At 48.1% G+C, this 27,461-nt stretch overlaps 1 protein-coding gene across 1 annotated transcript in view; it reads right to left on the bottom strand.

Moving 5' to 3' along the window:
* B3GLCT (beta 3-glucosyltransferase) overlaps positions 1-24,162 on the bottom strand; it is a 133,849-nt gene extending 109,687 nt beyond the window's left edge. The window contains exon 1 of the mRNA XM_049853271.1: positions 24,023-24,162. Coding sequence (XP_049709228.1) covers positions 24,023-24,077 — 55 coding nt within the window. The 5' untranslated portion in view covers positions 24,078-24,162. The remainder of the gene's footprint in view (positions 1-24,022) is intronic.
* Between the last annotated feature and the right edge of the window lie 3,299 nt (positions 24,163-27,461).

Below are 27,461 nucleotides of genomic sequence, written 5' to 3'. Positions count from 1 at the left end.
AAAAAAAAGGAAACATTTTTACGTTAAAATTAGCAGTTAAGATTCCTTCTCACATGGAACAGTTTCGCTTGTGTGAGAAAAGGAGGCCTGAAAAGACACGTTTTGCTCATTGTTAAACAGCTGCACTGCTGCAAACCAGTACTGCTGGGCTCCACCTCCAGACCTAAAATTATTCATCGGTTCAAAGCCAATATCCTGAAACTACCAAGCAAAGACATACTACAGCAGAGAAATTGAAATCTGAAATTGAACCACAAAATAGATGCATGTAAACGACTGTCGTTGTACTTAATTGCCATCGAGTCGATCCTGCCTCACGGCGACCCCACGTGTGCAGAGCTGAACTGCTCCATATGGTTTTCAGAAGATTACCAGGCCTGTCTTCCGAGGTGCCTCTGACTAGGTTTGAACCACCAACCTTTCAGCTAGTAGTTGAGCACTTAACAGTTTGTGCCAGTCAAGGACCTCTCATTATCGTGCTAAGGACATAATATATGAGATATTCTGAAGATAATATAAAGGTACAAAACTATGTTATTTTCCCAAAAAAAAAAAAAGGATGTCCACCTGCATCTGGTAAGCACTGTTACTGTTGTGTGCCGTCGAGTCGATTCCAACTCAAGCAGCCCTATAGGACAGAGCAGAATTCCCCCATAGGGTTTCGGAGGCTGTAATCTTTATGTAAGCAGATTGCCACATTTTCCTCCCATGGAACAGCTTAAACCACCAACCTTTTGGTTAGGAGCCGCACACATAACCACTGCACCGCCAGGGCTCCTTGGGAAGCACTGCAGACACTAGCAACTAAGAATGACCTTCATGCAGTTAAAGTTACCAGTCGTCATCGAGTCAATTCCAACTCATGGCGACCCCGTGTGTACAGAGTAGAACGGCTCCACGAGGCTTCCAAGGCTGTGACCTTTCCGGAGCAGACCGCCAGGCCTGTCTTCCGAGGTGCCTCTGGGTAGGTTCTAACTGCCATCCTTTCAGCTTCATAGCTGAGTGCTTGACTGTGTGTGCCACCCGGGGATCCATACGGACTGCTACTCCTGCACAACCTTCTTAAGCAAAGGGGAATTCCTGGGATTCCAGAGGGAAGACGCACAACTTGTAACTCTCGCCATCTGTGCCAGAGCAAAGCAGGCAACAAAGCTGGACGTGGAACAAGCTTTCAGGCTCCGGGGAAGGAAGCAGGAGGGTTAACAGAACCAGAGAATGCAATAGGGCCAGAGAGTGAGGTGAATTAAAATCGTTCCTCATTTAGAATGATTTAATGTTTTGAGTCAGAGCCCATAAATAGACCAAAAGATCCCTTGAGATACAGCTCGGCTCTGCATTTTAAAAAAACTATAACTACATGAAGGTGATACTTGATACAATGAAAATATAAAACAAAATGATTTAAACCATACAGTCAGGAAGATTAACAGAATAAAAATCACGCCTTCCCTTTAGAGCGCATTCCTCCTGGAGAGCTAAGAAGAAGGCGTCTCATAGGGTTTGCGATCTCCAGTGAGCATTCCAGGAAGGAAACGGCCATGTCGCTGAGCAATGAGTATTAAAAGGGTTGGCCCAGAACTGGATGGTGCCCAGCTACCATAACTGAAGGTTTTGATCAAAGATTCTACAGAGGAATCCTGATCAAAAAGGGGGAAATGCAGAACAGAATTTCAAATTCCCATAGAATCCTGAATTTCTGGAGCAATGGAGGCTGGATAAACCCCTGAAGCTCTTGCCCCGAGGGCAAAAATATCTCCTGAAGTTGTATTCAAACCAAAGGACAAAAAAAAAAACCCCCACTACCATGGAGTCGATTCTGACTCATATGGCCCTTATAGGACACAGTAGAACTGCCCCACAGGGTTTCCAAGGAGCACCTGGTGAATTCGAACTGCCGACCTTTTGGTTAGCAGCTGAGCTCTTAACCACTGCACCACCAGGGCTCCTAACAACACTTTGCACCACGGAATTTCAGATAATACAACATTCTGACAACTTGCAAGATACAAAAACTGTAGTCAAACACATAACTTTAATTCAAAAACCCACATCTCCTCCCCCATTAATTCCTAATTATAAACACGGACAAAGCTCTAGGGGGTTAGAATGCTTTCTTTTATCAAGAAAAACAGCTTTCTCAATTTAACACCTTCCGTGACTCATTCTGATAACCAGCAGTTACTCTTGCCTCACTTTTTGGCAAGGGCAGATGGCTGCACATCTAGGAAAAGCATGTCACGTCTAAGTCCCCTGGCCCTTTAGGAGGTAGACTTGATACTGCCAGGAACATGTCTTTATGTGGTATTGGCTCCAAAAATTAGTACTGCATCACCTTTCATAAGTAAGCAGCTAACATGATTTGATCACACAACGATTTATACCAGGACTTACACAAAGACAAGATGTCGCCACTAAACCAAGTTCCGCAAACCCTGTTGTCACTATCAAGACCACCGTTGCCAGTTACCCTCAAGTCGACCCCGACTCATGGAGACCCCATTCATGTCAGCGTAGAAGTGCACTCCATCAGGTTTTCTTTCTTATTTTGTTGTCGTTGTTCAGAATACACACAGCAGAACATGCACCGATTCGACAATTTCTACATGTACAACTCAGTGACACTGATCACATTCGAGTCGCACAACCATTCTCACCCTTCTTTTCCCAGTTGTTCCTCCTCCATTAACATAAACTCACTGTCCCCTAAGCTTCCTAGCTCATCTCTCCAGTTGCTGTTGTTACTTTGATGCCATATAGATAGTCCTTAAAAGAGCGCAACGCTCAAGGCAGACATTTTTTCACTAGTTAAGCTAAACTACTGTTTGGTTTTGAGAAGACTTCAGTGGACATTTTTGCTTTAAGTTTTCAAGATTACCTCAGGGCAAGAGTTCCAGGGGTTCATCCAGCCTCCACGGCTCCAGAAAGTCTGGATTCCATGAGAATTTGAAATTCTATTCTGCACGTCCCCCTTTTTGATCAGGATTCTTCTATAGAATCTTTGACCAAAATATTCAGTATCCAGTTCTGCTGGTCTCATGGCAAGGGAGGCAGTTGTTCACGGAAGCAATTAGCCACGCATTCCATTTCCTCCTCCTATTCCTGACTCTCCTCCTTCATCTGTTGCTCCAGGTAAAGAGAGACCAATTTTTGTGCACAGGGTTTTCAATGACTGAGTTTTCAGAAGCAGGCTGCCCAGCCTTTCTTCCGAGGCACCTTTGAGCGGACTCCAACCTCCAACCTTCAGGTTAGCAGCCGAGCATGTTAGTTGTTTGCACCACCCAAGGACTCCCAACCATTTCTTCATTCAGGCAAGGCTTAACTAAGGTAAGGGTAAGCTCCATTCTAGTTCTACCCAAAAACACTTAGGCCTAGAATTAAAATATCCGTTTGAAAAAAGAAGGAAAAAAAAAAACCTGTCATTTCTCCCCATCACTCTGCTGTGAAACTTAAAAACCCTTTTTCTCATGAGAGATATAAAATACATCATCTTTAACGCAATGACACAGAAATGTATCAGAGTTATTTTCAGTCATAAGAACATGTCATATTGTAAGATAATCCCCACTGGGTGAATATAAAAAGTACTAGCTGGTTTCATCTTTACATTTCCATAACCTAAATAAAACAAACGGAGTCATCAGGGGGTCCAAAGCATTCGGAAGGCAAAGCACATGCTACCCCACTAATAACCCTAACCTTACAGGGATGAATCATCCACAGAACTCCTTCCAACAAAACCCCAGCTTTTACGTTTCCTGGAAACTAAGAAGAAATGGTGCAGAGAGATGAAGAAAGTAAGAAAAATGATCAAGGACATAAGGAATGAGCTGACACCCTCAACAACCCTAACAAGAACGCAGCACACTGAAAAGGGGGCACCCTTTGCTACCCAAGGGGTGCTGGATGAGGGAGGGAGGGAGGGACGGAGCACCAAGCCCCCCCGCCCCGCAACATTTGCTGTTTGATTTCATAGTACAGTGAAGCCTTGGGAGAGCCAGTGCCCAATGAGACTGCTTCGTTTTTCCGAGTCTCACAAGTTTTCTACCTCTGACAGTTTTTACTCCTTTCCATTCCATTAAAAAGAATTGGTCGATATTCAACCATTTCAAGAGGTAGCATATGATCAGGAACCAGCGGTACTGAAGGAAGAAGTCCAAGATGTACTGAAGGGAATGGCAAAAAACAAGGATCCAGGAACTGATGGAATACCAACCGAGATGTTTCAACAAACGGATGCAGCACTTGAGGTGCTCACTTGTCTATACCAAGAAATATGGAAGACAGCTACCTGGCCAACTGACTGGAAGAGATCCATATTTATGCCTATTCCCAAGAAAGGTGACCCAACCGAACGTGGAAATTATAGAACAATATCATTAATACCACAAACTGTAAAATTTTGCTGAAGATCATTCAAAAGCGGCTGCAACAGTATATCAACAGGGAAATGCCATAAACTCAGGCCAGATTCAGAAGAGGACGTGGAACCAGGGATATCATTGCTGATGTCAGATGGGACCTGGAAGAAAGCAGGGAATACCAGAAGGATGTTTACCTGTGTTTTACTGACTATGCAAAGGCATTCGACTGTGTGAATCATAACCAATTATGGATAACACTGTGAAGAACGGGAACTCCAGAACACTTAATTGTGCTCGTGAAGAACTTGTACGTAGATCAAGAGGCAGTTGTTTGATTACACCAAAGGGATACTGCCTGCTTTAAAGTCAGGAAAGGTGTGCGTCAAGGTTATATCCTTTCGCTATGCCTATTCAATCTGTATGCTGAGCAAATAATCCAAGATGGACTACATGAACAAGAATGGGGCATTAGGATTGGAGGAAGGCTCATTAATAGCCTTCGTTATGCAGATGACACAACCTTGCTTGCTGAAAGTGAAGAGGACTTGAAGCACTTATTGATGAAGATAAAAGACCACAGCCTTCAATACGGTTTATACCTCAACATAAAACAAAAATCCTCACAACTGGACCAACAAGCAACATGATGAACGGAGAAAAGATTGAAGTTGTCAAGGATTTCATTTTACTTGGATCCACAATCAACAGCCATGGAAGCAGCAGTCGAGAAAAGACGCGTTGCATTGGGCAAATCTGCTGCAAAAGACCTCTTCAAAGTGTTGAAAAGCAAAGATGTCACCTTGAAGACTAAGGTGCACCTGACCCAAGCCATGGTATTTTCAATCACACCGTAGGCATGAGAAAGCTGGACAATAAGTAAGACCGAAGAATTGACGCCTTTGAATTGTGGTGTTGGCAAAGAATATTGAATATACCATGGACTGCCAAAAGAGCAAACAAATCCTTCTTGGAAGAAGCACAACCGGAACGCTCCTTAGAAGCAAGGGGGCAGCACTACGTCTTACATACTTTGCACATGTTGTCAGGAGGGATCAGTCCCTGGAGAAGGACATCATGCTTGGTAGAGGGTCAGCGAAAAAGAGAAAAACCCTCAATGAGAGGGACTGACACACTGCCTGTAATAACGGTCTCAAGTATGACGATTGTGAGCATGGTGCAGGACCAGGCAGTGTTTCCCTCGGTAGTACACAGGGTCACTATGAGTCAGAACCAACTCAGCAGCACCTAACAACAACCACTTTTCTATCGCTCTCTATTAGCGGAAAATATTTGCGTTTTCCTTCTCTGAGAGGTTTTCACCTTACACAGGTTCTAGCTTCCACAGGTTTTACTGTAATTTCCAATTTCCTGACCCAGCGGCAGAAAAACATTCTTGAAAATTCGGCCTTCGTGCTTTAATGTGCAGTTAGAGAAATATTCCAAGGTAAATCATGCTCTTATATGCCAAACTGCTGTTTAAACAGTAATTTTCCCTTTTCTGTTTTCAACATGAATTCCAGTGAATTGCTACAGGGAACTATATTTAAAGTGCAAATCAGGGCAGCAATAGAAGCAAGACCTTTCTTGTGATAATGTTAAATAATTCAAGCCAGCTAACGCATTAGCACACCTATACCAAGAGATAAATCAAGATTTCACAAGTAACCTGGGATGACAACATGCAGGCTAGCAGAAGCCCTACAGCGCAAGAAAGCAGGAGAGGAATTAACTGCAACGCGTTTAAGCAACACTAATCAACTATCTTTTCCTGTTCCCGAGAGGGAGCAAGGAGACCCTCCCCTATTCAGAGAAGAGGGTTGTAACTCCTCACTGTTGTGTTCTTATTCTCCTAGTTTGTCTTCCCAAACCATCCCAATAACCACCTCTCAGAGATCAAATTAAATATAAAGAAAATAAAAAACACCACAACCCCACTAATACCCCATTGCTGTGGAGCTGATTCCGACTCCTGGCAACCCCATGTGACAAAGTAAACTGCCTCATAGGGTTTCCTAGGCTGTAATCTTTGTAGTGTTAAAAAGAAAAGATGTCACTTTGAGGACTAAAGTGCCCTGACCCAAGCCATGTATTTTCAATCACCTTATATGCATGAGAAAGCTGGACAATGAATAAGGAAGACCAAAAAACTGATGCCCTTCAATTACGGTGCTGGTGAAGAATATTGACTATACCATGGACTGCCAGAAGAACAAACACATGTTTTGGAAAAAATACACCCTAAATGCCCGTTAGACACAAGATGGCGAGACTTCATCTCACTTACTTTGGGCTTTTTATCACTAGGGACCAGTCCCTGGAGAAGGACATCATGCTTGTTAAAGTAGAGGGTCCATGAAAAAGAGGAAGACCCTCAAAGAGATGGACTGACACAGTGGCTGCAACAATGGGCTCAAGCATAACAACGATGGTGAGCTTGGCACAGGATCCGGCAGTGTTTTGATCTGCACCTAAAGGCAACGATCTTTCCAGAAGCAGCTCTCCAGACTTTTCTTCCGCAGTGCCGCTGGGAGCATACGAACAACCAACCTTTCAGTCAACAGCCAAGTGCTTAACCGTTGCACCACCAGGGCTCTTTTGACAACCCCACTAGGCTATTATTCTAAATAAGCCCCACCTCCAAGGGTGATGTCAAGATGGAATGAGAGAACCGGTAAAGTGCTTGGCACGGACCTGGATATGTACTGAAGGGCAACAGAGTAACGCTGCTGAGTGTGACAACGATCACCGTGAGTGTGGGCTCTCAGGTGGTTGTCTGCCTCCACGGAAGCCAGAAGGGAGAGGGCAAAGATCATAAACTGTACAGGGGGACACCCTGGTGCCCAGCCCTGGACACCGTGGGAAGAAGCTTTTGGGGCTTGACTTCCTTTCCTGTGACCTACTTACAAAACGTCCTCCTCAGCGCTCCCCACAACACCTCAGCCGGCGGACTCCGGTCTGGCCCTCCCTGGTGTTTTCTGGGTTTTGTTCCGGGTTCTCGGGGGGCGGGGGAGGGGGGCCTTAGGCTGCAGGATACACGGCCCACATCCAATCTACTTATTTCCAATTACGTGCTTTGAGCCTAATCCACGGCAGCTGAGGAAACAGAAACAAACACGCCCAAGGCCCAGCCATAGGGGGCAGAGCCTGCCTCTCTGTCATCCTGTGGGCTCCTCAGACATGTCCACTAAACCCTCATCTGGGCCACCCCCAGACAGAGGACAGTGACAGAGCCCACCCCACATGGTGGCTGAGGGGTAGAACGGAGCATGTGTGATGCCCTCAGAACTGGGCCGCACACGGTAGGTGCTTTAGGTGTCAGCAGCTACTGTTCTCATTGTTATTCATTCGTATTTTCATCTGTTCAGCCAACAATCCAAGAATCACCGTGTGTGTGTGTGCGCACGCGCGTGTGTGTGCCATACCACACGTGCGCTAGGGGCCGGGTGGGAAGATGAAGAAGCAGCTCCCCAAGAGCTTACAGCCTACCAGGAGCAACAAGCCTGGCAGCCAAGAGGCACGTGTAGAGGTGGGGTTCTGTAGGCTGGCTGATGGGGTGCCTGGGGTGCAGGGAGTGGACCCAGGCGGAGGGGGGGAAGGGCGCTTCCCACAGGAGGGAGGCAGGGCGTGGAGAAGCTCATACAGACGCTTGAGGGGTAAACTGCGGGCAGCAAGGAGCCCTGGTGGCAAAACGGTTAGGCACTCGGCTGCTAACTGAAAGGTGAGTGGTTCAAATCTACCTAGTGGTTCAGCAGGGAAAGACCTGGCCATCTGCTCCTGTAAAGATGTCAGCCTAGGAAACCCTATGAGGCAGCTCTACTCTGTCACGTGGGGTCACTACGAGTTGGAATCGTGTTGAAAGCACCTGACAACAACACTGCTTTGACAGGAGCCCTGGTGACGCTTAAGCGCTCGGCTGCTAGCCACAAGGCTGACAGTCCTAATCCGCCAGCGACTCTATGAGAGAAAGACCCGGCGATCTGCTCTCATGAAGATTACACCCTAGGAAACCCTATGGGGCAGTTCTACTCTGCCACATGGTGTCACCAGGGGTTGAAATTGACTCAGCAGCACCCAACAACAACAGCGATTCCAGGCACAAAGGCAAGGGGCCTGGAAACAGGCTTTTACTCACCCCCACCCAAGGCCTGCAACAACCATGTTCCAGGGCATGGACATCTGGGGGTGGGGGGGGTGACCAGGACGAAGATGAGGCAGCTGGTGGCAGGGGCCTATCACAAAAGCCGTTAGTGTGCAGGAGTCTACTTCTGTTCTGAGTGCTGTGAAAGCTTTCTGAGGAGAGTGCCATGTTGGAATTCACGCCTTAGAGAGATTTCTCGAGGTAGCACATGGGGTGGGCTGTGGAGGGAGGGACCAAAACAAAAGGGCACACAGCGGACCAGCTAGGAAGCACTGCAGGCAGGCAAACAGTTAATAGGCTCAGCTGCTAACCGAAAGGCTGGAGGTTCAAGTCCACCCAGATGCCTCAGAAGAAAGGCCTGGCAATCTACGTCTGAAAAATCAGCCATCGAAAACCCCGTGGAGCTCACTTTTACTCTGACATACATGGGATCGTCATGAGTCGAACCAACTTAACTGGCAACTGGTTAACAAGATAAGACGCAGCAAGGCCAGGGCATGCAGGGCGGGTGGAGGGGGGGCTGTAAGCAAGAGGAATCATTAGGAATCTACAGGCTCAGAGGTTGCACGGGTGGGCAGAGCGGGGCAGGCAGAGTCTAGACAGGTTGGTGAGTGAGAGGGCCGAGCGGATGCGATGTCTGGGGCTCGGATCTGAGTGACTAGGTAGACTGGGGTGCCATTCACCAAGCCGGAAAATAAAAAAAGGGTGAGCAGACATTGGCCAAACTCAGTTTGGTATCCGAGAAGTCTAAGGTAAGACCACTATGATAAAAACTCAAGAAAAGCTTTAGAAACAAAAACAAAACCAAACCCATTGCTGTCAAGTCGATTCCGACTCATAGTGATCCTATAGGACAGAGTACAACTGCCCCATAGCGTTTCCAAGGAGCACCCAGTGGATTTGAACTGCTGGCCTTTCTGTTAGCAGCCATAGCACTTAACCACTACACCACCAGGGTTTCTAAGAAAAGGTTTACACACAGAAAAAAACAATCTTTGGTGGTTACAAGGGTAGGGAGGGATAGAGGGGAGAAATCACTAGAGAGTAGACAAATGTCAGCTTTAGTGAAGGGAAAGACAACACACCATACAGGGGAAGTCAGCACAACTTGACCAAGGCAAACGTGGAAACTTCCTAGACACAACCAAACATTTTGAGGGACCAAGGTGCTGGGGCTGAGGGCTGGGGACCAGGGTCTCGGAAGACACCTAGATCAACTGATACAACAGTTCATAAAGATGGTGTTCTACAGAAGAAAGTGGGAGGCCTCACTCTACCTGATTTTAGAACATATCATACAGCCACAGTAGTCAGAACAGCCTGGTACTGGTACAACAACAGGCACATAGACCAATGGAACAGAATTGAGAACCCAGATATAAATCCATCCATATACGAGCAGCTGATATTTGACAAAGGCCCAGTGTCAGTTAATTGGGGAAAAGATAGTCTTTTCAACAAACGGTGCTGGCATAACTGGATACCCATTTGCAAAAAATGAAACAGGACCCATACCTCACACCATGCACAAAAACTAACTCCAAGTGGATCAAAGACCTAAACTTAAAGACTAAAACGATAAAGATCATGGAAGAAAAAATAGGGACAACCTTAGGAGCCCTAATACAAGGCACGAACAGAATACAAAACATTACCAAAAATGACGAACAGAAACCAGATAACTGGGAGCTCCTAAAAATCAAACACCTATGCTCATCTAAAGACTTCACCAAAAGAGTAAAAAGACCACCTACAGATTGGGAAAGAATTTTCAGCTATGACATCTCCAACCAGTGCCTGATCTCTAAAATCTATATGATTCTGTTAAAACTCAACCACAAAAAGACAAACAACCCAATCAAGAAGTGGGCAAAGGATATGAACACACACTTCACTAAAGAAGATATTCAGGCAGCTAACAGATACATGAGGAAATGCTCTCGATCATTAGCCATTAGAGAAATGCAAATTAAAACTACGATGAGATTCCATCTCACTCCAACAAGGCTGGCATTAATCCAAAAAACACAAAATAACAAATGTTGGAGAGGCTGCCGAGAGATTGGAACTCTTATACACTGCTGGTGGGAATGTCAAATGGTACAACCACTTTGGAAATCTATCTGGCATTTTCTTAAAAAGTTAGAAATAGAACTACCATACAACCCAGAAATCCCACTCCTCGGAATATACCCTAGAGAAATAAGAACCTTCACACGAACAGATATATGCACACCCATGTTTACTGCAGCTCTGTTTACGATAGCAAAAAGCTGGAAGCAAACAAGGTGTCCATCAACAGATGAATGGTTAAATAAATTGTGGTATATTCACACAATGGAATACTACGCATCGATAAAGAACTGTGACGAATCGGTGAAACATTTCATGACATGGAGGAACCTGGAAGGCATTATGCTGAGCGAAATGAGTCAGAGGCAAAAGGACAAATATTGTATAAGAACACTATTATAAGATCTTGAGAAATAGTATAAACTGAGAAGAACACATACTTTTGTGGTTACGAGGTGGGGAGGGAGGGAGGGTGGGAGAGGGTTATTTAGTGTTTAGTTAGTAGATAAGAACTACTTTAGGTGAAGGGAAGGACAATACTCAATACACGGAAGGTCAGCTCAATTGGACTGGACCAAAAGCAAAGAAGTTTCCGGGATAAACTGAACGCTTCAAAGGTCAGTGGAGCAAGGGCGGGGGTTTGGGGACTATGGCTTAAGGGGACTTCTAAGTCAATTGGCAAAATAATTCTATTATGAAAACATTCTGCATCCCACTTTAAAATGTGGAGTCTGGGGTCTTAAATGCTAATAAGCGGCCATATTTTTTTTTTTTTTAAGATGCATCAATCGGTCTCAACCCACCTGGAGCAAAGGAGAATGAAGAACACCAAGGTCACACGATAACTATGAGCCCAAGAGACAGAAAGGGCCACATGAACCAGAAACTTACATCATCCTGAGACCAGAAGAACTAGATGGTGCCCGGCCACAACCGATGACTGCCCTGACAGGGAGCACAACACAGAACCCCTGAGGGAGCAGGAGATCAGTGGGATGCAGACCCCAAATTCTCATAGAAAGACCAGACTTAATGGTCTGACTGAGACTAGAGGAATCCCGGCAGTCATGGTCCCCAAACCTTCTGTCGGCACAGGACAGGAACCATTCCCGAAGACAACTCATCAGACATGGAAGGGACTGGACAATGGGTAGGAGAGAGATGCTGATGAAGAGTGAGCTACTTGTATCAGGTGGACACTTGAGACTGTGTTGGCATCTCCTGTCTGGCGGGGAGATAGGAGGGTAGAGAGGGTTAGAAACTGGCAAAATTGTCACGAAAGGAGAGACTGGAAGGGCTGACTCATTAGGGGGAGAGCAAGGGGGAGTAAGGAGTAAGGTGTATATAAGCTTATATGTGACAGACTGACTTGATTTGTAAACGTTCACTTAAAGCTCAATAAAAATTATTATAAAAAAGAAAAAAAAGAAAAGCCAGGAGTGGAGTGTGTACTTTGGACCTGGGGTCCGTGAGGTCTCCTAAACCCAGGAGACAGAGAGAACTATAACACTGAAGTCCACAAAAGATTGTGCGGCAATAGCAGCAGCAGCGTGAGCAGCGAGAACTAAGAGATCAGCACAAGATTGTACAGCGGGCCTTCCAGGCAATGGAACAAAGCTGCTACAAAGTGAGAGCTAAGAGTCTTTGGGCAGGAGGCTTCCGGGCAGAGTAGGGTGCCTCTGGGCACTTACTGGCAGAGCTAAAGAGCTTTGTAACACTTGCCCAAGCAGGGCAGAGACCAGGCCGACGGACCGAAGGGTCAAGGAGCCAAGGGCCAAGAGAGAGGCCTGCCTGCAAACATGGCTGAGAAGAAGCTGTCCTGATTGAAGAACTGTATCCTGAGTCATTCCTGATCCTGAATTGTAACCTGTTACTTCTCTAATAAAACCCATAACTGTGAAAAAAAAAAAAAAAGATGGTGTTCTACATCTTACTTTGGTGAGCAGCCTCTGGGGTCTTAAAAAAGTTTGGGAGCAGCCATCTAAGATACATTTACAGGCCCCAGCACATTCATAGCAAAGGAGGACAACAAAAAAAAGAAAATATTAGTCCAAAGAACTAATGGACCACAGAAACCAGAGCCTCCACCAGCCTGAGCACAGAAGAACTCTGACTCCTGGTGGGTCACTTGAACAAACCAATCGGAATACGAAAACAAGAAAATTCCAATTATTTTAGGTGAAAGGAAGGACAACACACAACACAGGGGAAGTCAGCACAACTGGACTAAACCAAAAGCTAAGAAGTTTCCTGAACACAACCAAACACTTCCAGGGACAGAGTAGCAGGGGCGGGGATCTGGCAACCATGGTTTCAGGGGACACCTAGGTCAAATGGTATAACAAAGCATATTAAGAAAACATTCCACATCCCACTTTGGTGAGTGGCGCCTGGGGTCTTAAAAGCTGGGAAGCAGCCATATGAGATGCATCAATTTGTCTCAACCCACCTGGAGCAAAGGAGAATGAAGAACACAAAAGACACAAGGAAAATATGAGCCCAAGAGACAGAAAGGGCCACATAAGCCAGAGACTCCATCAGCCGGAGACCAGAAGAACTAGATGGTGCCGGCTACCACCAATGACTGCCCTGACAGGGAACACAACAGAGAATCCCTGATGGAGCAGGAGAAAAGCAGGATGCAGACCTCAAATTCTAGTAAAAAGACCAGACTTAATGGTCTGACTGAGATTGGAGGGACCCCAGAGGACGTGGCCCCCAGACTCTCTGTTAGCCCAGAACTAAAACCATTCCCAAAGCCAACTCTTCAAAGATTGGACCGGACTATAAGACTAAACTGATACTGGTCAAGAGTGTTTCTTAGCTCAAGTAGACACATGAGACTATGTGGACAGCTCCTGTCCGGAGGTGAGATGAGAAGGCAGAGGGGGACAGGAGCTGGTTGAATGGACACGGGAAATACCGGGTGGAGAGGAAGAGCGTGCTGTCGCATTGTAGGGAGAGCAACTAGGGTCACGTAACAAGGAGTGTATAAGATTTTATATGAGAAACTGACCTGAACTATAAACTTTGACTCAACGCACAATAAAAAAAAAAGAAAATTCCAACTCAAACAGGGTTTTGGGGAAAGAGATTCAGTGGGGTCAGAAAAATCCCCAGTCACACACATACTACAGAATACTCTGAAGAGGAGCAGAGAATAAATATTCAAGCGTAAGAAAATTAGTACTTCATATAGTCCCTGTCATGGACTGAACTGTGTTCCCAAAAAATATGTCAAGTTGGTTAGGCCGTGATGCCCACTACTGTGTGGTTGTCCTCCATTTTGTGGTTGTAATTGTATGTTAAAGAGGATTAGGGTGGGATTGTAAGGCCCTTACTAAGGTCACATCTCTGACCCAATGTAAATGGAGTTTCCCTGGGGTATGGTCTGCATCACCTTTTATCTTACGAGAGATGAAAAGAAAGGGAAGCAAGCAGAGAGTTGGGGACCTCATACCACCAAGAAAGAAGCACCCGAGCAGAGCACACCCTTTGGACCCAGGGTTCCTGAGCACAGAAGGCCCTAGCACAGAGAAAGACTGATGAGAAGGACCTACCTCCAGAGCCGCCAGAGAGAGAAGGCCTTCCTCTGGAGCGGATGCCCTGAATTTGGCCTTCTAGCCTACTAAACCGAGAAAATAAATTTCTCTTTGTAAAGCCATCCACTTGTGGTATCTATTACGGCAGCACTAGATGACTAAGATGCTTCTTTTGGATAAAGTAGAGGGTCAGCAAAAAAAGAGACAACTCTCAAGGAGACGGATTAATACAGTGGCTTCAGCAATGGGCTCAAACATAGCAACGATTATGAGGATGGTGTAGGACCGGGCGATGCTTCTTCGTTCTGTTATATATGCAGTTGTTAAGAGTTGGGGCAAACTTGACGGTAGCTTACAACAACATACTTCCTTCAAGGAGCCCTGGTGGTGCAGTGGTTAAGCACTCAGCTATAACCAAAAGGCCAGAGATTCAAACCCACCGGCTGTTCTGAGGGAGAAAAGACCTGGCAATCTGCTTTCATAAAGACTAAAAAAAAACCCAGTGCCATCGAGTCATAAAGTCTACAGCCTCAAAAATCCTATAAGGCAGTTCTACTGTAATCTGGGCTCGCTATGAGTGAGACTTGATGCAACATCACCCAACGATACCTCCTCTGGCAACCTCTTGGGTGTCAGAACTGTGCTCCACACGGTTTTCAATGGCTGATTTTCAAAAGCAGATCACCAGGTCTTTCTTCCGAGGCACCTCTAGGTAAACTCAAACCTCCAACCTTTCAGTTAGGGGCCAAGCACATCAACCATCTGCATCATTCTGAGTCGGAACTGACTCAGCAACAACTGGTTTTGGAGTCCCATGGTAGCGTAAATGGCTAAGTGCTCAGCTACTAACCCAAAGGTTAGAAGTTCAAATCCACTCAGGCACCTTGGAAGAAAGGCCTGGTAATCTCCTTTTGAAAGATCACAGCCACTGAAAACCTATGGAGTGTAGGTCTACCCAAACACATGGGGTCTGGGTTGTCACGAGTCAGAGTCAACTCAATGGCAGCTGGCTGTTTTGTTTTAATACTTCCTTTAAATTGCACATGTAGTATTGAACAGTTAACTGTCAGGTGCAATTTAAAAGCATGAAATTTGCACTTAACTTTTAAGTATCTATCTACTACAACAAGTGGGTTTTTTAAGCAGCGTTGTCTGTATACTTTGACCTACGGTACAGGCATCCTAAACGTACGTCATAATCAAGTTAGGATGAACCACACTTATGACTGTCCTTTTTTTTTCCTTTTTGGTACGTCTTACCGTTAGTAACATGTACCTCATACAATGTCGCAGCACACAATGTGATCCTTCTCAGATGTTCACTCCCACATGTTCAAAGACAAAGATCAGATTTATAAAGATACTGATAATAAAAGGCAGTAATAATGAAACCTAAAAAAATAAAATAAAGAGAAGTATTTGACCTACATCAGAACCGACTTACGACAGAGTCATTGGATGGGACCCAGTTGTGAGTCGGGGTTCCATTCTGACTTATGATTGTATACACAGCTGGAGACTTTCTAACTCCTTTGGGAACTTATGTGTCTACTGTCAACAAACCTTTGTTCTAACAATCTACTTCTCTCCCCCTCTAAGTCTTACACTCCACAGACTACAGTCTCTCCAGAAGCATGTGAAAACCCACCGAATGAGTCAGGAACTTCTTAGTTTTTGAGTTATGGGCGTTCTGCTTCTATTCCCAAGTGAACAAAATGCCTCATTGGCAAAAATCAGGCCACAATTCCACACTTAGCTATCTCCAAAGCAGTTCCTTATTTCATCTTAAAGACAAAAGCAACCACTGGTCATGTTTATATCCTACTGGTATTTGTTGTTGTTGTTGCTGCTGTGTGCTGTGGAGTCCATTCCTAATCACAGGGCCCCATGCGACACAGTAAACTGCCCCATGTGGTTTTCTTGACTGTGATCTTTACAGGATCACCACGTCTGTCTCCATCAGAGCTACTGGGTGGGTTTGAACCGCTAACCTTTCGGTCAGCAGCCAAGCACTAACACTGCACCAAGGCTCCTTTACCAATATTTACGAGCACAAAGATAATCCAGTAATAACTGTAGTTTATCCCTGGGCCTACTGCAACCTGGACAGGGGTTCTCACACTGGCCTTTCCACATAGCTCACCTGGGGACCAAAAATACAAAGCCACAGGTTTCATCTTGGACTTTCCGAATCTAAACCTCTGGAGGTGGGAGGTAGGAATCTGCATTTTAACGAACGGACAATTCTGTCAGGCCCCAAGGTAAGTCTCCAGCATGCAAACATTTGAGAAACACTGGGAAGGGCAGCGAGACGGAACTCGGGGACGAATGGAGCTATTTACGCAACAGATCTTGGCAATTTAGCTTCCTTCATCTCATAAACTAAGAACAGGCTCCCAATATCCATCCTCAAGGATCTGGAGAAGATAAATTCAACGTGACGTATAAATAGCCTTGAGCTTCTTACAGGAAGCAATGATGGAAACTGAAATATATTACCTTTTATATAAGTTTCATAAAATATTCTCTAAGAAGTGGAAATAAGTCATATTCATAGGAGAAAATGGCACTGCTCTACTTGAGATACAGTTCAATCTTACCGGATGACACCTTTAATCATCCTGTTGTCGTCGGTGAACTCTGCAACTTTACATCGTGCAAAGAAAGATTGCCTTCTTCCCCGAGTCCTTGGCACACACACGTTTTGAATTAAAAAAAAAAAAAAACCTGTTGCCATCAAGTTGATTCCAACTCAGAGTAACACTCTAGGACAGAGTAGAATTGCCTCGGAGTTTCCAAGGGCAGCTGGTGGATTAGAACCGCCAATCTTTTGGTCAGCAGCCGAACTCTTAACCACTGCACCACCGGAGCCCCTTGGAATAAAAGCTGAAATGAAGTTATTGTGTCAGTCAAGGTTCTCTTCTTTAAGAAGAAAAAAAGATCTACTCAAATTGCCACCTAGTGTTGTCATTGTTGTTAGGGGCTGTCAAGTCGATTCCGACTCATACGGACTCCATGTGACAGAGCAGAATTGCCCCAGAGGGTTTTCTAGGCTCTAATCTTTATTTATTTATTTTTTAATCTTTATAGAAACAAATTACCCAGTCTGTCCCTCACGGAGCCACTGAGTGTGTTCCAACTACCCATCTTTCAGTTAGCAGCTGCGTGCTTAACCACTGCGCTACCAGGGCTCCTTACCACCTGCTGTCATGACCCCAGATGTCCCTCCTCTGAGCTCCACACCTGCTGACCTACCCACCGTACACAGCACCTGAGTACCTCATGTGCAGCCAGCTCAACGTGCCCAAAACTACTTGTCATCCTCACCATCCTTTAAAGTCAAAAGTAAAATTTTTTACAAGCCTGGTCCACCTCCACAAGTGCCTAAGTCAGTGAGGCGCTCCAATACGCAGCCCACAGTTTCTGACGGGAATCTAGGAGTCATCTTTGACACACCTTTTCTCTCACCCTGCTGTATCCAACCAGTCACTCCATCTTACAGATTCTTGTTGTCGTGGCGTGCTGTCAATTTCATTCCAACTCACAGCAGCCCCATGTGACAGGGGAGAACTGCCCCATAGGGTTTTCTAGGCTGTCATCTTTACAGGAGCAGATCACCATGTCTTTATCACACGGAGACACTGGGTAGGTTTGAACCGTCGACCTTTCAGTTAGCAGCTGAGTGCTTAACCACTGCACTACCAGGGCTCCTTCCTTTAGGTTGGCGGCCGAGCACTTAACCGTGTGCACCACCAGAGCTCCTTCAACACATAGTGCCACAGGAGAACAGACACACATCTGCCAACTTCCCATAAGTAGTCCCTTTGTGCCGGGAAAGTACACTTTATACCGGTGGTGCAGCGGTCAAGTGTTTGCTGCTAACCAAAAAGTCAGCAGTTCTAATCCCCCAGCAGCTCCTTGGAAACCCTGTCCTATAGGGTCACTGTGAGTCAGAATCGACTTGACGGCGAGGGGAATGTTTGCTTTATAAGTGGTTTCTAATAAAAAGCAAAAACCCGGCCCCCTTCATGCCCCAAATGAAGTCACTTACTAGGACTTGCTCAATGCAGGACCCACAATTCTTGCCTCAGAGGAAGTTAATAAAAGGTCAGAACCTTTCCTCCCAGGGCCCCCATTTGAAGCAGTCCCCTCCCACACACACTCCAGAGCTGGGTGGTGGGCTGCAGGCAGACTCCCCCGCAAAGAGTTCATGATGCAGGGGCCATGCCAACTCGGGGGTCCTGGTCTACCCGGACAACAAAGACATCATCCAGAGAGCTGCAATCTGTACCAGTCACATCTGAGCACTGCTTCAGAAAGGAAAAAAAAAAAAAAAAACCCACTGCCATCAATTCCGACTCACAGCGACCCTTAGGACAGAGCAGAATTATCCCACAGGGTTTCCAAGGAGCACCTAGTGGATTTGAACTGCTGACCTTCTGGTTAGCATCTGAACTCTTAACTGCTACACCACCAGGGTTTCCTCAGAAAGAAAGACAGAGTTTAAAAAACAAGTATCAAAAACCAGAAAACAACCTTAAGTCCGCTCTAAAATTTCTGACTCACTGCAGTGCGAGGCATCTACGCAAGCCCTAGCTCAGAATGAAAAGCCATCCCTGATTTTGGCAAGTGTTAAGAAATACAACCTTGGCTCACACAGAGTACAGACGAAGGTAAGAAGCTAATACCTATTATTCTACCACTGGTTCAAATAAGCTTCTCCAAAGATGTATCAATTAGGATTAGGCTTGGCTGCATAATAGAAAACCCAAGCAACTGAAGCTTAAACAAGACAGACTTTTATTTTTATCTCACCTAATAAATACAAGCCTGGAAGTAGGTGACCCAGGGCTGGCATGGTGGCTCCACACCAATCTGGCACCTAGGCTGCTTCTATCTTTCTGCTCTACTAGCCTTACTATTGGCTTTCATCTTCAAGGTCACCTCATGGTCACAACATGGCCACTATGGCTCCAGCCATCAGGTCCACATCCCATATTTTTTCACAAATATGCACCCACGTAAATTATGTGCCCACAAATTTAACACCTGGCATAGTACACTTAAAAACATAGGGGGGTGGTGGGCTGTGGAGTTGGCAAAAAATATATAATGTGTACATTATTCCCACAAAAATAGGGTAATAGGTAATGGAAGGAGGGCAAAAGAAGGGCAAAAAGGCCTGAATCCCAGCTGAGTCAGCCACCTTTAAACAGCTTTACCAGGAGCCACTGGGTGGTACAAGCGGTTACTTTACTCAGATGCTAACTGAAAGGGTAGACGCTGGAGTCCAGGGGCGCCTCGGAAGAAAGGCCTGGCGATCCAGTTCCAAGATATCAGCCACTGAAAACCCTGTGGAGCACAGTTCTGCTCTGACACACGTGGGGCCACCATGAGTCAGAATGGACTAAATGGCAACTGGTGTTTTGTTTTGTTTTGCCAGGAGTCCTACCCAACAATTTCTCCATGTTACCTCATAGGCTACCTCTTTTTGCAACAGCCACGGAGAAATGTTTTCTCACTGGTCACACTACCACCGCTATCACCATGCCTCTATGTCCCCTCCTCATCCAGGAGGCCCCGCCTCATCCAGGAGGCCCCGCCTCATCCAGGACCTTACCTAAGAGTTTTGCTAATCAGGAAAAGAGGGAACTAAGAGACAACAGGGAAACCCTGGTGGCATAATGGTTAAGAGCTACAGCTGCTAACCACGAAGTCCGCAGTCTGAATCCACCTGGCGCTCCTTGGAAGCTCTATGAGGCAGTTCTACTCTGTCCTACAGGGTCGCTGTGAGTCGGAATCAACTCCACGGCAACAGGTTTGGGTTTGTTTAAGCGATAAGAGACAGACAGCAGTCTCTGCTATGTTGTCGCTGTTAAGTGCCTTCAGGTCAATTCCAACTCAGAGGCCCCATGTGACAAGAGGAGAACCGCCTCACAGGGTTTTCTAGGCTGTAATCCGTGGGAGCATATCAGAGGTCTTTCTCCCACAGAGCCACTGAGTAGGTTCCAACCACCAACCTTTTAGTTGGCAGCCGAGCACTTAACTGCTGTGCCACCAGGGCTCCTTCGTCTCTGCTATCACACAATCAACGTTAAAACTCTACGAAACTAAAACATGGCAAAGTTCTAGCATTTTATCTAGTCCATATCTCCCATTGTACGTACAAGAAAACGGAGGCTCAGAGCCACTAAAAGCCACACAGCTAACAAGGGGTGGCTCACAGGCTGGAATAAGTCTTCTGATTCTAAAATTGGTGCCAGAACTGAAATTGCAGTTGAGTTTTATCTGTATGCGCACGTGGGTTTAAAATAAATTTTCTATATTGGTTTTTCTCTTAAAAACTCAACTGAACACGCTACAGTCTGCATGGAAATTATATACAATCAGACAAATTTTTTAACAGTATTTAAGGTATTTCTATCAGCATTCTTCACGTGCCTCCAAGTTTCCAAGCACCTTGGGAGTAGGAAAAAAAAAGAATAGGAACCACATCTTTATTCATTTGGTGTCCCCCAAAGTATGTGCTGTAAATCCTAGCCTCTACACCTGGGGTTATAATCCCATTTGGGACCGGGTTGTCTTTGTTATGTTAATGAGACAGGGTTAGTGTAGGGCGTGTCTTAAATCAATTTCATTTGAGACAGAAGAGGTTAAGCAAGCAGCAGAGATGGGGGGAGAGAGATGCCAGGCCACCTGAAGATTGCCCAGGAGTAGAAGCTCAAAGAGCTGACAGAGAGAAACCCAGAATTTAGACCTCCAGCCTCCTAAACTGCGAGAAAATAAATTTGTTACGAAAGCCACTCATTTGTGGTATTCCTGTTACAGCAGCACTAGACAGCTAAGACATCTCCCGACATTCAAGCAGAGTTCAATAAAGTGTCCTTGTGATTTACTTCAGACAGCAAAGAATACAGCTTCCTGTCTTAACCACCCATGAAAGCCAGTTCACAATGCCCAAATGTCTCACCGGGACCTTTTAATGGGTTTTCTGTCTTATTTATTGTGCTTCTCTGACAACTTCCCACCATTAACAGACATCTCTAAAAATGTGTTGACATTTCGGTTCATTCTGAATATCCTTTAATCGATGATCAAATTTGGACAGAACAGATATTCCCTTAAGGGCAGTTAAAAAAAAAAAAAGATACAGCAATATAAAAACTACTTCAGCCCACATATCATCTACATCAAATACAAACACTACAGCCCAGCAGAACATTACAAAGCACAGTGCCATAAATAGAAGGCCAATTTCAGCTGGCACCCACCCCGTTTGGTTACTGCAAAACTCCCAGGCAACAAGCCAACTGATACAGCCGGGGATCACCCAGTCTACTTCCAGTCCCCTCTAAGAGCTGCCACTGGGCAATGCCTCTTTATACCAGGAGGTCACACCTCCCTCCCGGTCCAGTTGCTCCTACCGTCAATTATAGCCTTCTCTACTCAAAAAACAAAAACCAAACCCACTGCCCTCCAGTCGATTCCGACTCATCTCTTAATTACACTGTTGCTTAATTAATCACGTGTGTGAACAATCACCAATGACTCTCACGCCATTGCCCCACACATAGGATTACCTTTAGAAAAGCCAGGGATCTACCAAGAGTTGAATAAGCTCTTTATTTGGAGAGTTTACATCCAAGTAAAAGCGGGTCGTTAAGGGTCTGGTGGGCGGAAACAAAACAGCAACGTGCAATAATAACGCTGTCTTGTCGTAAACTGCGCTGTTCTGCCATTTCTAAAACCTGAACTAACTGCCTTTTAGCAGTCTGGAAAACACAAAAGTCTGGGTTAGAGGACGGTAACTGTGAGAACACTGAAAAGGGAATACTTTTTCCCCAAGCTTTAAAACTTTAACGATGATCACGGAAGTCGACTGCAATGATTCTTTAAACTTTCATTACATTGTTTTAGGGTAAAGGGGGAAAACGCTCTTTGAGGAGAATGAAAAGAAAAAGGGGAAGGATGTGACGGCAGCAGGAGACCCCATAGATCTTGGGGGTTTTCGCAGCAAAAACCCAAGACTTCAGAAAGCCTACTGCCCCCACACCACTAGGGCCCACCCTGAGGCCCAGCAGGCACCCCTATCCTCCCTCGTGGTCAAGGAGTAGCACCAAAACGGCTGCTTATCCCTGGGGACTAAGGCATCTCCTTACAACCCAGCAGAATACCCAGAGGGGGCTCAGACCTCTCCAGGCGCAGGAAGGTGCTGTGCGGGTCACCCTGGTTGCGTTCCCCTGCGGGCTGATTCCTGCCCCTGTTCCTGCCCCGGCACCAGCAACCCCGTGCACCAGCTCTCGTCCCTGTCCCCTGCCCTAGCCCCTGTTCCCGGCCCCCTGCCCCAGGCCCCAACCTTCTGCCCTAGCTCTGTGCCCCCAGTCCCAGCCCAGGCCCCTGCCCCGTTCCAGCTCCCTTACCCCCAGCTCCCTTACCCCCAGCTCCCTTACCCCCAGCTCCCAGCCCCTGGCCCCAACCCCCTTCCAGCTCCCTACCCCCCAGCTCCCCACCCTCAGCTCCCAGCCCTTGGCCCCAGCCCCCTGTCCCGTTCCAGCTCCCTACCCCCAGCTCCCTGCCCCTGGCCCCAAGCCCCAGCTCCCTACCCTCTGCTCCCAGCCCCTGGCCCCAGCCCCCTGCCCCGTTCCAGCTTCCTACCCTCAGCTCCCAACCCCTGGCCCCAGCCCCCTGCCCCGTTCCAGCTCCCTACCCCCAGCTCCCTTACCCCCAGCTCCCTTACCCCCAGCTCCCACCCCCTGGCCCCAACCCCCTTCCAGCTCCCTACCCCCAGCTCCCAGCCCCTGGCCCCAACCCCCTTCCAGCTCCCTACCTCCCAGCTCCCAGCCCCTGGCCCCAACCCCCTTCCAGCACCCTACCCCCCAGCTCCCTACCCCCCAGCTCCCAACCCCTGGCCCCAGCCCCCTGCCCCGTTCCAGCTCCCTTACCCCCAGCTCCCTTACCCCCAGCTCCCACCCCCTGGCCCCAACCCCCTTCCAGCTCCCTACCCCCCAGCTCCCAGCCCCTGGCCCCAACCCCCTTCCAGCTCCCTACCTCCCTACCTCCCAGCTCCCAGCCCCTGGCCCCAACCCCCTTCCAGCTCCCTACCCCCCAGCTCCCTACCCCCCAGCTCCCTACCCCCCAGTTCCCAACCCCTGGCCCCAGCCCCCTACCCCCAGCTCCCTTACCCCCAGCTCCCTTACCCCCAGCTCCCTTACCCCCAGCTCCCTTACCCCCAGCTCCCACCCCCTGGCCCCAACCCCCTTCCAGCTCCCTACCCCCCAGCTCCCAGCCCCTGGCCCCAGCCCCCTGCCCCGTTCCAGCTCCCTACCCCCAGCTCCCAGCCCCTAGCCCCAGCTCCCTTCCAGCTCCCTACCCCCGGGCTCCCGGACCCGGGCCCCGGCCCCCTGCCCCCAGCTCCCGGCCCCTGGCCCCAGCCCCCTGCCCCGTTCCAGCTCCCTACCCCCAGCTCCCAGCCCCTGGCTCCAGCTCCCTTCCAGCTCCCTACCCCCCAGCTCCCGGCCCCGGGCCCTGGCCCCCTGCCCCAGCTCCCGGCCCCTGGCCCCAGCCTCTATTCCCAGTCCCTACCCCTACCCCCTGCCCCAGCCTACGGCCCCTTGCCCCCGGCCGCGGTTCCCCAGCCCCCGCCCCAGAGCCGGGCGCGGATTTCTCCCAAAGTTTCCTCCAGTTGAGCGTTGACTCGGCGCTTCCTGTGGGGGCGGGCGGCGCCTCGGCCTCGGCGCGTCGGGGCGGAAGGAGGCGGGGAGACCCGGGCCGGCCGGCGGGGACGGCGGGGACGGCGGGGACGGCGGGGTCCCGGGCCCCAGCGGGCGCCGCGAGAGGGCGCTGCGGGCGCGGCGGGGACGGGCGGCCCGGAGCCCGCGCCTCTCCCGTGCGCCAGCGGCACCACTTACCCAGGGAGCCGGCGAGCAGCGCGAGGAGCGCCAGGCGGCGGGCGGGCGGCCGCATCCCAGCGGCGGGCAGCGCGTGGGCGCGGGGACGGGGACGGGGACGCCGGAGCAGAGCTGCGCCGCCGCCGACACTGCCGCCCGCTGCCTCCGCCCCGCCTCCTCCGCGCCGGCCTGGCGGCGCCCTCTGGTGGCCGAGAGCGGGAGCGCCCTGCGCCCTGCGCCCTGCGCCCTGCGCCCTGCGCCCTGCGCCCTGCGCCCTGCGCCCTGCGCCCTGCGCCCTGCGCCCGGGGTCCCGGCCCCACGGGATGGGGTGGAGGTGGCCGCTCCGCCCAGGTGCCCCTCTGCTCCCTTCGGCCACCAGCCACCTCCTCGGCCACCAGCCCACTCTGCCTGAAATTTCTCTTCTTCTCCGTGAGCCCCTGACCTAGGCCCCCCTTTACCTCCACGCCCTCCCACCTCCATCACCCTGCCTCCCTCACTCCCCACAGTGATAGCGCAGTAGTTTCCCCCTCTTCCCCCCCCCCAAGAGAAGGGAGTAGACAGAGGAAGGGAGGGGGGGATTCCTTTTCTTCCCTGCTAATGGACCATCTGCTATTTTTTTAAAAAATCGATAACTCAATATTGTTGGCACCGATGTTCTACTTTGATGAAGGTGTTTTTAATCAGCTCAACTAATTTACTTAATATCCTTCTTTTTTTTTTTAATGGACTTTGGCCAGTAGCTTAGGCCTGGAGTTTGGCTGTTAATAGGAGTTTGTGCAAATGTAATTGTGTATAAATGTAATTTTTAGCGTTCACCATAATGGAAGAGGGAGGGTGTAATTTTATTCAAAATGTCTGATAAAAATTAATTTAGTGGCAGGTACAGGAAGTGAAGTGCAGAAACCTCATAGAGGGGTGCTTGCTATCCCCATGGATGGTCAAGGGGCTGCCTCCGCAGCCAGGAAGAGTAGTGGGCCCTGGCAGAGGCCCGTGCCTGTCATGTGGGGCGGTGGACTAAAGAGGGAAAAACTCCACTGCCATCCAGCTGACTCATAGCGGCCCCATAGGATGGAGTAGAACTGCCCCATAGGGTTTTCAAGGCTGTAATCTTTACAGAAGCAGACTGCCACTGATGGTTTTGAACCCCCGACCTTTCAGTTAGTGCCGAGCGCTAACCTTTTTGCCACCAGGGCTCCTTAGAACACCTCAGAGGGCATAAATAAAATGGTATCGCCAACGCTCCAAGGGGCTCATCACACTTGGCTTTCAAAGCTACTCAAAAATTATAGGCAAGACCCATTCTGTCAAGCTGGGCTTACAACCAAGATTTTTACCCAAAGAGGCTTACTCTAGGGATTTTCACAGCCTGGTAACCCTGAACCAGGATCCAGGAAATAGAGCGGCGGTTACTATCTTGGCAGGCCCCCAGGACAAGACCAGGAATCAGAAGTCATAGCCGCTCAATTTGTGGTTCCTTTGAACACAGAGTGGTGTAAAGCCTTCTCTACAAGAATGAGCTGTCTTCTAGAAACTTCTAATTGGAAATAGATGATCTACTGGGCTGTTTCGCTCTCATTTCTAGAATCACATAACCTCCCGTCTTCAGTAATGATCAGGAATCATTCGTAATGGCCATATTAACAGAAAATGTCTGAGTTTGACTTTTATTAAGAACAGAAGGCTTGGGGCATGACTGTTCAGCAGCCTACAGGAAATGTGTTGGTGTTTTGGTGCTGTTGCTAGTAAGTAGTTGGTCATTTCACAACAGCGTTAGTGATGCAATGGTTAAGCGCTTGGATGCTAACTGAAAGGTTGGTGATTCAAAGCCACACGATGGCTCCAGGGGAGAAAGACCTGGTGATCTGTTTCTGTAAAGATTACAGCCTAGGAAACCCTACTGAAGCCTCTGCAGAGACTTACCCCCCCCTCCGCCGCGGTCCCGGCCCCCGCTCCCCACAGCCCGCCTTGGCACAGCTTCTAACTGGGGTTTGGCGCAAGCCCGCTGCGGCCATAACCGCAGTTTGAATTTAGTGCCAGAATCCTGCGCATGTGCAAACCGAGACATTGGCGCATGCGCAGGACCTGAAGAGCAGCGTCCTCTGTCCTTGGACCTGAACATCACTGGCCTGATTCAACGTCCAGACCTCCAAATGTGGACATGGGAGGACTAAGGGCAGAGAGTTCTGGGCACCAAACCCAACCCCCAGACGCCGTTGGAAATAAAAAGCTCCCTAACCCCCTCAAACAGTGAGCAGGCGGCCTTATGGTCGCTAGACCAGGCATTGCTCTTTGTCTGCACAGACAATAAATTTCCACTTTCTGTTTCCCTTACAATTGGTGATGTGGCGTTCCTCTTATTTCGATCGGCTAATAGGACAGGACAAGAACCCTCATTCGGTTACACTACGTGCAGTTCTACTCTGTCACATGGGGTCACCATGAGTCTGAATCTACGGCACCCAACAACAATGACACTTTCAGATGTAGGAGCCTGGTTAACAATCTCCACAAAACGAATGAAAACGTTTCATGTGCCTGTTGGCACGTGTCGTGGAGTAACTGCATGTGTGATGTACTCACGTGGCCCACTGAGGTTGGAGAGATAAGTAAGTTCATTTCCTTCAGGGACATCGACAGCAGCAGGTTTAGATGTTAGCTTTTCATGTTCTAGATGGATTGGAGAAGCCCTAGTGGTTCAATGGTTAAGTGCTCAGCTGCTAACTGAAAGGTAGGTGATTGGAGCCCACCTAGCTGCTCCGTGGAGAGAAGGCCTGGCAATCTGTTCCTGTAAAGATCACAGCCTAGAGAGCCCTATGCGGCAGTTCTGCTCTGTCACATGAGGTCTCTATGATTTGGAACTGACTTGATGGCACATGACATCAATAGCAAAGGGCTCTTTAACTGAAGTAGCAGCAGCAGGATTAGAAGGGAAGAGTGAGTGAACAGATAAATATTAAACCAAACCAAACCCATTGCCGTCCAGTCAATTCCGACTCATAACAACTCTGTAGGACAGAGTAGAACTGCCCCATAGGGTTTCCAAGGAGTGGCTGGCAGATTTGAACTGCCAACCTTTTGGTTAGCAGCTGAGCTCTTAACCACCGCACCACCAGGGATCTGCAAAGGTATTAGCTGGAGCAAAAACAGAGACCACAGAGGGGACAGATGGGGCAAGTAACTAAAATGGAGACCTGCCAGTGAAATAAGTTTGTGGAGGAAAATGGAAGATTATTACAGCCACTACTCCTACAAGGGGTAGCTAAGCGCTCACGATATCATGTGTGAATAGTAAAAGCTGACATTTGAACACTTATTTTATATCGGGCACTATGCCAGGGGCTTTACACGCAGTATTTCATGTTATATGCTACTTCGTTTAATTCTCAAAATAGCTTTATTACTATCATGCCTATTTTAATAGGGAAAACGAGAGGTTAAATGACTTGGTTAAGGACAGTCG

This window comes from Elephas maximus, chromosome 14 (assembly GCF_024166365.1).
Source record: "Elephas maximus indicus isolate mEleMax1 chromosome 14, mEleMax1 primary haplotype, whole genome shotgun sequence".
Lineage (NCBI taxonomy): Eukaryota > Metazoa > Chordata > Mammalia > Proboscidea > Elephantidae > Elephas > Elephas maximus.
The sequence above is the reverse complement of the archived record's forward strand: the minus strand, read 5'-3'. Positions and strand labels throughout refer to the sequence as shown.